Here is a 12,407-nt window from a genome sequence, read left to right as displayed (position 1 = left end):
TCTCCTCCTTTTTCCTCTCTCCTCTTGATGGCTAGATCACATCTGTCAATAATAAGCTCACATTGTGTTGTGTTTAGTAGATCAGAAGCTCTGGTTAAGGACATCATGACCTGGTGAGTCACGGTACAGGCTGTAATCAGCCTCCCAACAGTGGCATTTCCCAATGGCCCGCATTCTTCCTAGACTGGTGATAACAAGTGGAACAGGACATGACTGGTAACGTGGTACGGCGTGATGACATAGATATAATGGGATTTTGCCTTTCTGCCATAACAGTATGTACTCTGCTGTGCTCCAGTTGAGCAATTTCCAACCATGAGTCACAGTTCACAGTGTTCCTTTAGGTGAAGTGCTACGTCATGCTGTGCGTGCGTGTGACTTTCACACACGTGAAGGGTTTGCCAGTGTTTGGGTGATTATTTTGAACACAGCACCGGAAAGTTCCATTGTCCTTTAAGCGTGGCGTCATTATTTCATTCAGTGTCTTATAATCGAGAAGCTTTTATTTGCTCCTTGTCACATGAAGTGAACAACTTAGAAGTATTTTTTAAAGGCGGTCTCTGTGAAACTCTTGCTGGAAGCTGGTGGTTAGTTGATGTTGGCAGACTCCATTTCTCACTGTTAGCAGAGCGGAGAGGGGCACTGAGGCGACGCACTCAGCGAACGTGCATAAAGTCACATCCTTTGAACTGTCGCGGAAAATCCCATCCGAGCCCTTCACAAAGAAGTCCGCAGTCCAGCTGCATTAAACACTGTCAACAAATCATCTGCAGGCTTTTTGAGGCGACGAGAGAGAGACTGAAGGTCTAATTGTTCGCGTCATGTTACATTCCTACATGTGAATTGTTACACAGGACCCCTTTAATCTGTCACAGCACCGTTAGCTTTAAAAAGGAAAAAAAATAAACATTGTAAGATCTATCTAGAGATTCTTAAAAAGACAGTTCACCCCTAAATGGAAAATGATGAGATTGCTGTCCACCTCGGCTAAACTGCGGCTGTAGCTAGCTTAGGGAGTCTATTTAGCTAGCCCGTTCAACTGTGTGAAAGTTTTTCAGTGATGAAAAAGCCAAAAAAACTCGACTTCTTGGGTGTAAAACTGTGCAGGCCTTCTGCATTGTCCCTTCTGCATTCAGTTTTCAACCTCATGCTAACGTTAATGGGAATAACAGTTTAACGGTGCAGCTCTTCAAGTCATTGTAGCGGGGGTTATGATTTGAGAAAAAATACATATCCAGTGTATTCTTTCACATTGTAAGCATATGGGAAAAGGTTGTGCAGTTATACAGTCGTAAGAAATTTGTTCCTACAAACTGAAACTGCCCACAATACAGTCTGTGGAATATCTAGAGTAACTGGGACAAGAGACATTTCTGTTGCGTTTTCTTTTTAAAATGTGACATCTAGCTCCTTTATGTTTAAGAGAAGGCAGACATCTCTACAGCTGATTTTCCTAAAACCTGGCAACTGTGACTCTAACTGTGAATCTAGATGCACAAACAAGTAAGAGGGGATTTCTTTGTTGGTTTTCTGATGAACTGTCCCTTTAATATGACATCTATTCCTCCTCCTCCCCCTCCTGCATTAAATAGTAATGAATGCCTAACAGCCTTCTACAATTTCAAACTGCACCTACATCATTCTGTGTAGTGACGCTCAAACTGAAGAAACTTCAACACAAAACACATTTTTGAGTGAAAGGCGACTCTTAGTCTCAATGACAAAAGAACATTTTAACTAGGGGAAGTTCGCACTGCAGGGCTGGTGAGCCGCAGCACTTAATGGAGGTGTTTCTCTTCTTTCATGTCACTCAGTGTGTATATGAGAACTAGGCCAGGAGAGTGTAAACATCTGGCTCAGTCCAGCGCTTGCTGCCTGTTGAGAGCCATGACAGATGGAAAGGGAGCGTATAGCTCAAACACTTCCATCTTTGACTGTGCCGCCAGTTGTCTTCCCAAAATAGCCTGCACTCCCCGGCCTTATATGTGCAGGCCTCCAGCGTGTGCCTGAAGAGGCATCATGTATCTAGGCCACACAATACGGGCTCATTGTTGCTGCTTACCAGCAGGCCTATCACCGCCTCAGGGACGAGGCCTCTCTTTCAGTCTCCAGACTCACCATGCATCTCACCCAGCTCAACCACGAATGTCTCCTCCACCTTTTCTCCTTCCTGGACAAGGACAGCCGCAAAAGTTTGTCCCTGACCTGTCATCAGCTGCGAGAGGTCTTCCTGGACCCCCGACTCTGGAACCTTCTTCACTTCAGCTCCCCGTGTCAGCTGAGGTGGGACAACTTCGTGCTGGGACCCTCGCTGCGGTACTTGACCATTTGCTGGTACTCCAGCAGGGTCCTGCAAGTGTGCAACATTGAGGACTGGCTGAAGACCTCGTTTCAGAAGGACATCTGCAGTAAACATGAGAGCCTGGTCAGCACTTTCCTGGCCCATGTCTGCCACATGTGAGTATTTGTGTGTGGTTGTCGTGTGTTTTGATAACTGACAAAAGAATTGTTTTCTATGGTCAGCGTTGACAGAAACCAGGAGAGGGTGGACAAAACAGCGGTGGTGCTTGACAGTGGTGGTAACGGGGGTTAGGGTTAGGGTTACTAAAACAAAACATTGTTTACTCGTGACCTGCAGTTACCCCTGTGTGACCAGTTCAGCCAGGGATTCAGCAGAATTTACCCTGTTTTATCTGAATCGCTTTTGGAGTCCTAGACAAAGTAAAAAAAAATGTTTTTACAAAGTCTAAGAAACAAAATGTTGGGTGACAGAAATATGTTGTTTATGTTTAACATCTGTTTGTGTTAGCGGACTCCAGTTCTAGACTAGCATTAGCTACTGTTGCTCTCTGTTAGAGTGGAGAGAGGCACTTGAGAACGGGCATAAAGTCACATCCTTTAGGACCGTCTGGGAAAATCTGACCCGCGTCCGTCACCGAGAAATCCAGCAGCATTTAACAACTTAAGCAAATCGTCCACAGGATCGTTCAGACAACCGAGATAGACGGGGAGGTCTCATTTTTCATATCACGTATCAATCCGTCCATATATGGCCAATAAAAAAGGGATTCATACATGTAAATTGCTTCAAATTGTACGTAGAGCCCCTTCAATTGGCTCTCTCTTGTCCCTTGGATAACCATGTGACCTGTTGTCAGGGTCCCGAAACCCAAAGTTGAAAGAAAAGAAGAAGTACAAAAACTCATGACCACAGAGTTGACACGTCCTCAATTAAACCTGAGCATGAGTAGTTTCAGTGCATTGCATTTTAAGGTGTCATTTTCTCCATTCCTGCGGCTGCTTTTCACAAGATGAAGCTAAAATGTTTCACGGGTCGCCTGAGGTTTCACAGTTCGGCATCGCACGCGGACGTTCAAACCCGACAAAAATGCACGTTTCTCCCCCATGCTTTTTCAGGGTCATTCACACCCAATCACCCGATTGTTTTCACTGAGCGGCACATGGCTTACTGAAACTGCCATGTTTAGCTTGTAGGCAGCGGTGGAGGAAAATCATTAGAAACAGATGGTGTGTCCGGCGCTGGCTATAGAGACAGAGAAATGACACATCTGCGGGATATAAGACTGATTCTATTAAGTAGCATAACTGTGGTCAGATATCAAATTATATTTATTGAATGATGTGACAGTTGGATTTGATAGGTCACTGAAATTGGCTTTTGGCCTTGTGTGCGTGGCTGGCTGCATGCAGGAATCAGCCTGGAGAGGCGTAATGAGGTCTCTGGATAATTTCTCCAAGGCAGCCAGTAATAACCGTTGATGTGAGGGAGCCTGGCCACCGCAGCTGGCCACGGTGAGGGGAGGGGGAGAGAGACGGGGGGCTGGCTTGTTGGCTCAGTGAAGGACCCTGTGAGGATTTCCTGTATTGTGAAATTTGAGACGCCCAGACATGAGAGCTGTGAGATCAGTCGAAAAGAAAAAAAAAAAAACTACTAAGAACCACCTACTTTTTGTCTGGGTCCTGTAGCTCAGCGCCCTTCAGGCACACTCGCTGCATACTGATAAACCCTCCCAAATTGTCTCGGAGAGGAAGAAAAGCAAAGTGCACGTGACAGAGTGGGAGGGGACGCCGAGGAGCTGTGGGGGTGATAAAAGAGTGATTTGGCCGCAGACCCTCCCAGTCAGCTGCAGAGCGCAGATTTACGCAGGCAGGTGGAGCCTACAATTGGCTCTTTGTTGCTGTCAGAGGGAATGAACATGTGCGTCCGTCTCTGCCTGCCTTCTTCCTGGATAAGACTCCACGCAAACTCTGACGCCAAACTCATGTCTCTCTCTCCCTGTTTTTTTTTCTTTTCTTTTCCTTCCCTTTTTTTTTTATCTTCCTGGAAAAAAAAAAACAAAAAAATTATAAAACACGGCTCGTCTTTGGGCTCATCTTGTAGTGCAGTTTCCCAGTGTAATGCTCCTCCAGCACCACATGACTGCATTAAATCAGCCAGTCAGGAACATTGTAATCTGATTTCTGTTATAGCCGTTATCTTATCACAGTGTCAGAATTATACAACATGCTCAACACGCCATGTGCGCGGTGCACTGTGGGTGGCACAAAGAGCTTTTGGCACGAGGCTTTCGTGGTTAAACAGTTGCATTCCAGCATTCGATCGGCACCGTGTGAATAAAGTGGTGCCCTTTCTCTAAAGCATTGTATGAAGTTACTATTTCAGTTACAGAAATTGAGACTCCCGCTTTACAAAGTAAAGTTTTTAGCTGGCGGCTGCATTCACTTCTTCTAAACTTAGCGAACGAAAGAGCTCCAAAAATCTGTGTTGAAAACGAACCCCTACCACTTAAGAAGACTGAGAAGCAGCTGAACATTAAACGGTTCTTCTTGGTTCCTTTTGGAGTTCACTGGATAATTTGACCCGACAAAATAACCGTTAGGGAAACCAAACAGGTCATTAGGGGGATGATTACAGGTTCGCGGTGCGGTGTTCTGCTTGTGCTCAGCTCAGACCAGACTGTCCTCAGCGCTGTTTGTTTTAATGTCTTAAACCGAGATGGAAAGAGGGAAACGGCACAGTCAGTTTCTGTGGCATACTAGATAGATAGATAGACAGACAGACAGATAGATAGATAGATAGATAGATAGATAGATAGATAGATAGATAGATAGATAGATGGCCTGCGAACACATTGGATGATGTCTGTTGTTTGTCCCTTTCATGTTGCGGTAAACAGCAGAGCAGATTACTCTTGTGATGCGAATTGCTTCACTGCAATTTGTTTTTCCATGTTCCTAAGAACCACAACTGTACTCGACACAAAGAAGAAGCATGAGAAACATCAGTGGAATAAAAATCGCTGCGGGGCCAAGAAACATTAGTATCTTGCAAAACAATAAATAAAAAGGAAAAACAAGGCCAGATGAGACATGTCTGCTACATTCGGTAGCTTGTGCCCTCTCACCTGTGGTGCTGTCGATCCATCTTTGGTGTGAGTCGCAGAGGTGGTCAGGCACCACGAGCCAAGCACCAGAAAGCAGATATCTCTACTTCTGAAATCTGCAAAACTCTGCATCGCTCACACTCAAACGATCTAGATCCATACTTTCTCATGCTGTGAGTCTCCCTCTATCGGCACGCAGAGGAATCCCAGATATGTTTATTGAGAAAAATGAAGTTAGTTAACGTAAAAACACAAGGTTAATACTCTCAGACTACGCACTGTTTTAGTTTTCGTGTGCACACACCACATCCATGATTAGTTACCAGCTAAACTCACTGAACTGTGGCGGCAAACAGACGGCCTCTGCTACGGTATTTTAATGCTGATCGCAGTGAAAGCCAAATATTTCCCGAGGTGGTACACATTGTAAAAAAGTTGGAGAAACACTGATTTAGAGGTAAGACGAACATATGTGTGTTTAACGTCGGGGTGGACTGTCCCTTTAAAGCCTTAATAGCCTGGACAACAATTTTGATGGTGAAAGACTGTCGGCTGACAAATGAAGCAGTAAGAACAATTTAAAAAGGTTATTACCCAGTTTTTTTTTGGTTTTTTTTAATGAGGACAGATTAGGAAAAGGCGTCATGCAGACTGTTGGATGCTCGGGTGGAGAAAACAACACACACAAACATCTGAGGGGAGGTGCCGCGATTATGTAACGAAGGTTGATGAAGTTTTTATTGCTGTCATGTTCACCTCCCCTCACGTCCCTCGTGCACTGTTTTTTCTCTCTGCTGAGACACACTAACTACAGTCATTAGAGACTACTGAGCGTCTAAACACCACCGGCTTTGAGCTCTTGTCATTCCAGCGCTCCACCCCCCCCTCCCCTCCTTTTTATTTTGTTAATGTCAATACCGTGCAATCACATCCGCTGATAAAGCCCCACATTGGCCCCCACGCAAACAAAGCACCGGGGCACGTGGATCGACTGTGCTGCCCCATGTTCAGAGGTTACTGGGACAGTACCCTCACCACTTGCAGGCAACTGGAATATGTTTGGCTCACATGTGGTAAGGCGGTAAGATTATGTAAGTCTTTATGTAATCTGCGTCAGTGAACGTGAATGACATCCTCGATCCGCTGCCATCCGAAGTGTGCGTCTGCCAGCTCTGTGCTGCCGGCCCGCCACTAGGCTGCGGTGTGCTCCTCGTCGCCGGGTGGAAAAGCATAAAACACGCATTTTACAGCAACAATTCACATTCTTTTTTTTATTTTTTATTTTTTTGGGAACGTAATTATGGCAAAGAAACACTATAAGTCACCAAACATCCTGTGATTGTTCTGTGCGAAAGCGCCACACTCTATTTATTCACAAAAGCTTTGTAGCGGACGGAAACACGCGAGCCCGGTGGGACGGTGTATGAAGAGAAGATAGCTCGGTCGAGGTATTAAACTGCCCTATCGTGGAACAGATCGTATTTCTCCCACTCAGCAGTGTTGTCTGCATTTTTATCGAGCAAAACTCAGATCGGGCTCCAGATCTATATGCCTTCCACTGTTATCTGATTCTATTTAAGAGACCTGCTGAGTTTTTTTTAAATCTGGAAAATAAGCACACGCCTCAAACAGCACAGCTTACATAAGGCTAGTCCTCCTTCAAACAAACTAATCCCTCCTTGTCGTACACTATGTCCTAAGGCGTGATGAGTAAAGATGACACGGAACAGGCCTTTGTGCTGCGTTCAAACCAACACGTGTCATTGTTTTATGTTGTTACTGACTGCTGTTTGCATGACAGGTGCCCCAACCTGCTCTCGCTCTCGCTATCCGGCTGTGGACACATCACCGACCAGGATGTGATCTCCGTGCTGCAGAGCTGCAGGAAGTTGCGCCGCCTCCACCTGGAGAACTGCGTCCGCATCACCGACCGCAGCCTGGAGGGCGTGGCAGCCCACGGGGGCAGTCTGGAGGAAGTGAAGGTGGACTTTTGCAGGAACATCACTCAGGCGGGGCTGCAGGCTGTCAGGGAGAAGAGGCCCGGCGTCCAGCTGAGCTCGGAGCGCAGCGCAGATCTGATCCCGGACAGCAGGCCTGAGGAGAAGGTGCCGCTCAGGAGGACACTGCAGAAGCTCCTGCTGTTCTCCTGATGGAACCAATCTCACATGGAGCACAAGGAGGAGCGCGTCCTGTGACTTTCAGACTTACTGACTGTGATGTTTTTGATTTGAAGTGTTTTCCATTTTGTATACATTTTTATACAGCACATGTTGAATTGAAATATTCCTTGCTTTTTGCTACCTTGCCTTTGAGCCGTCTCTTTTCTATTTCATCCGAAACCCAACCGAGTCTTACACATGTGGCCTTAACAGTAAGTCTTAATCGCAACATTCATTCAGTCTTGCAGTCATATAATTCCATTAAATAATTTCCATCGTTAAAAAAGATGTCATTTTGGAACAACTGCTTGTTGGTTTTCTTGCAGAGTTAGATGAGACAAGTTTAGCTTAGCTTAGCACAAAGACTGCAAACACGGGGAAACAGCTAGCTTGTTTCTGAAGATAACAAAATCCGCCACAGGGAGTATAATATGACTATAAGCCGAGGAATAGTTTGGAATTTTTTTTTGCACATTTTCATTTTATCCACGTTTTTTTGGCAACAGCAAAATGTTGACCATTTCAATGTAAGAGTGTTGACCCTCTCATCTTACATTCGACAAGAAAGGAATAAGCATATGTTCCAAAATGTCAAACTGTTCCTTTAAAGCAACATTATGTAGAAATTGGCATTTTGCGCATTTTTTTTCCTGCCATTTCTGAGTGCAACACCACTGTCATAAATACAAATCCCAGCTCTGTAACTTTTTGTCAGACGTAATGTTGGTGCTAACTACAAACACAACTCGTTACATCATAATATTTTTTTTTGTTTCTGATTCCTCACATGGTGCAGAAACATGTGATACATCGGCTTATACACAGACACCATTCACCAAATTACAAGACACCATATCATCAAAATGATTTTGAGGCTGTCGCATTAAAGGTAAAAAAAAGTTACATAATGATGTTATAATACGGTTTGAATAACATCACACACAGGAAGACACACCTGCGCAATATATAAGAGCGAGAGGCGCGTGGTTGCGCTCTGTCTTCGACACGTCAGACCTCAGAGGAAGCGATCTCTGAGGGCAAAGTGTGCCTGAGCAGGAATCACGTTATATAAGACTGAGACATACGAAAGTAGGTTGATTAGGGGAGTGTGTGTGTGTGTGTGTGTGTGTGTGTGTGTTTTTGTAAATGCCATGTGACAAATGTTCTCGAGGCTGCTACCCCGTCCTGTGACTGCAGCTCTGAAGAGTGACCGTATATATATTCACACAAGGTCAACTGAAGGAAGAAAGAGCTTTTGTCAGTCCTGCCTGCAATGGCGCTATTCAAATATTTATATTTATTTTCCAGCTTTCCTTTGAAAGGCCACAATACTGTGTGTCTTTTCTATTGACTGTGTGACTGTATGTTTGTACTTCTTCATCAAATACGTTGTGAGGTTTTCTGGCTGTGAATCTGAATCATAAAAGCGAGGAGCTAAACAACAATGACAACTTAAAGAGGTCTTCTGCAATATCCACATTTATATTAGGATTTTTAATAATGTCAAGTAGCATCTTGAAGTGGTGCTGTGATTATCATTATTATAATATATCATTTTAACTCTGGTTATTGTCTTTCTACCTCATGGAAAATGTTTTGGGCCAAATCGCATTCAGGAAACAATAGGTTATATCTGTGTAGACGGTGTGCCAATGCCCATTGGTCTCATTTGTGATCTGTAATGGAACAAACATGAGCAGAATTTGTGTTTGATGTGCATTTGTTGGCGCTCCCTAACCTCTAACGCAGGTTGGGTTCTCGGTTAAATGAAATACAATGAGTTGAGAAATGCGGTCTGTGTGGTTTGGGCAATGAGATCGATTGCGAAAACATTTCCTCAGGCTTTCATGTCATTAAACAAGCATCAAGCGTGCGTTCGAGAGTAACTGTATCTATTTAAGTGAAACGAAAAAATGTGCAATGGCTTGACAAGAAGTCCAAAGGCATTTCTGTCACGCTGCGTACAGCCTTCTGCTCATGAGAACTCTGCAGCCACGTAAGAGAGGACAGTAAAGCGTGTCCCGTGTTAGTAAAGATAAAAACATGTTGTTTTCCAGCCAAGAAAGCCCCAAACCAATGATAAATACAACTCTATGACTGAACGGAGAGACAGAGGTTCAGCTGTGTAGAGACCGGAGAACAAATGCTATATTATTTACCATAAAGAAATATGACTTAATAGCAAAGTCTATGTCAGGAAAAGCCGTGAAGAGTTATGAGTTCCAGGTGGGGACACTTCTGAGGCACATCCGCCTGCATACAGCACTCCAACACAATAACAGGACTGAGCATCATGTATCAACACGACCGTATCAAAGCATCGCTCCTCTGCTTTTTCCATCAGAGGCAGGTTTTTTTTCTTTGTTTTTCTAAGGGCGTATGATTTCAAAAGAGTACGTTCTTGAAAGACCTGTTGCCCAGATGTGTGTCCTTAAAAGCACTGCCTTTTGCTGCGCAAGCTGGCAGCTGCATCGGTTTTTGTTACCTCACCAGCACTGATGTGACATTGTGGGACTCCTCATCTGAATTGTGAATAAAGTTTCAGAGGCCACCTACCTTGTTGAATGTGGTGCTATTATACTGTGGGAGAGAGTCGCACTGTGAGCTGAACAACCGCTCCCTGTGCGTGTGATTTGATATTTAAATTATTGTGCAAAAACCTAAACACATAACTGGGAAACTCACAGTTCCTGCTAATCAGATCTCCAGCCTTCCACGAAATGCAAATGTCAGTCGGTTTTCTTTTTCTGTCCTCAGACTCCTGGTTTTACTCTGCAAAGTACATTTAATGAATAAGCTGGTGCGATGCAAATCATCCAAGATCAAATGTGGACACCCACATGCGTCTGTCACCACCATTGCCTGTGGCGGATCGCAGACCCGGTCTGAGGTGAAGCACACTGGGTCCGGGAGTCGGGGCTAACTACATCTTCAAACAGACCACACTTTACCATTACGCCGCTGCTTTATGAGAACAGGCTGCGAGACGCTTCATGATTAAAAATGCTTCAGTAACATATCGTGCCAAATCACTTTTGGCTGAAGAAACTGGATGAAAGATTGTATCTTTACGACCTACTTCAAAAGACATGACAGGGTTGTTTGAACCGCCTGTGGACTGTTTTTAAGCTGAAACACTGCAGGAAGTCACAATACTCGGTCTCTACTTTTCATGTCCTATTATGTAACTCTACCATTGATGACATGACATTTTTTGATATTATTTCCACTTCTTTGGCTGATATGCCTTACATAATACTTAACAACCCACTAAACAGGTTCAAGTCACCAAGGAGGGACATAGTCAGTGGTGGAGGAGGAATGCTGCAAACGCCGGAAACAGCTGCGCTTGCGATTGTTTCTTTTATGACCTTCTCCAGATCACAAGTAAATCAATTCATTATCTCCGGAAAATGAGCTTTGTTATTGTAACAAAATGATTAAGTCGCATCCCCGTGATTACGGCAATAAAAGAATACTGCAAGCGGGACTGTTCTTGTCATTTGTTGTGTTCTGATCGCTTACTTAAAGAAGCAATTTGCAAAATATGGCCCGAATTTTAGTTTTTCATTCAAAAAATGAACTAAAGCAAAATGTGAAGTAACAACACTGTTGACTGTCTACGTTTTGTGATGCAGAGATGTGTACTGAAGTTAGCATGATTACCAGCCAGCCCCAGCTCGGCCCTTCTCATGACACCACTTTGTACCCCAAGAAGGGAGATTCAGCTGGGAGAGATATATGCAAATGACTCTCTTAGCTTTTAGTGTAACAAAGGAACCAAAATGTCAAGAAAGAAAATATTCTTGCATCTATTTTTCCAAAACAGGAGTTGACAATCACACGCCTGAACTCGAGCTGACTTGAAAATGAATTGAAGAACGAAGCTGCTCTGTAGTCTGGACGTACGACACACTCAAACAAACTTTACTTTAATTCACCATTCTCATCTTTTGACCACAGGGGGCACCATCAACAAATATGAAACATTTGGAGTAGCTTTCAATACATATAGTGCAAGAAGAAGCAAAAGTACAAGGTAGTTTAAAATAGATGGAAGAACTCCTGTACAGTGCAAGTACCATAAAGTAATATGTGGGTACAGCACTTTAGAAAATGTAGTTCAGCTTCAGATCCTGCAGTTTTGGCCTATCCAACAACTCTGCTGCCTCTGGGCCCCGACGCATCTGAACTAAACCAACAGTGAGATTTTTTATACTCCTGACAGAAAATGGTTCAAAAGTCTCATTCCAACGGGATTGATTAAATTCATCACTCTCACTCCATTAGAATAACAAATTTCATTAAAATATTTCCGCTCAGCCTTTAATCATTCTAATAAGCTGCTCCGCTCTCAACAAGTGGCTTCATGTTGAGAGACGAGAGACTAAGGCGCTAATGATGAGGCTTTTTTTTTTTTTTTTTTTGCATTAAGATTGGAAGACACGCGCTTATTGCATTTTAATATGATTCAAAAAAGTCAAATAAGTCTAGATTTTAATAATTCATTTGTGAGGATAATTTGAATTTTGTTATGCTAAACCAGGTTGACAGGTGACATCGGCAGAGCTATTAAAAGTAAAGTAATCCAAAACTCTGATGTGCAGACTTCAAGAAGAGTTACAGGAAGTATTCTTTAAAGTTAAGTCTCAATACTTTGCCTGCCAACGATAGGCTACTCTTTATTTTAGGACATTAAGCTGCTGGAAATTATCATGATGGACTGTTTGTCTCTCAACTCTCACTGCTAATGGCTAATCCAGGGATTCTGGTGCGCAATGCTAGTAGCGGCTAACATAGCCCCTGAGGCTGCTAGCAGAGATGAGATGCAGCTACAGAGATC

General features: G+C 43.8%; 1 protein-coding gene across 1 annotated transcript; it reads left to right on the top strand.

Annotated features, from left to right (window-relative positions):
- Positions 1 to 1,656: 1,656 nt before the first annotated feature.
- Positions 1,657 to 11,047, top strand: fbxl22 (F-box and leucine-rich repeat protein 22). Its single transcript, XM_037108298.1, has 2 exons — positions 1,657 to 2,457; positions 7,207 to 11,047. Exons 1-2 carry the CDS (start codon positions 2,120 to 2,122, stop codon positions 7,553 to 7,555), a joined length of 687 nt encoding a protein of 228 aa, XP_036964193.1. The 5' UTR covers positions 1,657 to 2,119; the 3' UTR covers positions 7,556 to 11,047.
- Positions 11,048 to 12,407: the final 1,360 nt, after the last annotated feature.

The sequence above is a fragment of the Acanthopagrus latus genome, chromosome 8, assembly GCF_904848185.1.
Source record: "Acanthopagrus latus isolate v.2019 chromosome 8, fAcaLat1.1, whole genome shotgun sequence".
Lineage (NCBI taxonomy): Eukaryota > Metazoa > Chordata > Actinopteri > Spariformes > Sparidae > Acanthopagrus > Acanthopagrus latus.
The sequence above is the reverse complement of the archived record's forward strand: the minus strand, read 5'-3'. Positions and strand labels throughout refer to the sequence as shown.

Bases quoted from the DNA above. Each gene is read 5' to 3' on its own strand.
- fbxl22 (XM_037108298.1), top strand. From the start codon at position 2,120: ATGCATCTCACCCAGCTCAACCACGAATGTCTCCTCCACCTTTTCTCC. The intron at 2,458-7,206 runs GTGAGTATTTGT...TTTGCATGACAG, and splicing joins CTGGCCCATGTCTGCCACAT to GTGCCCCAACCTGCTCTCGC.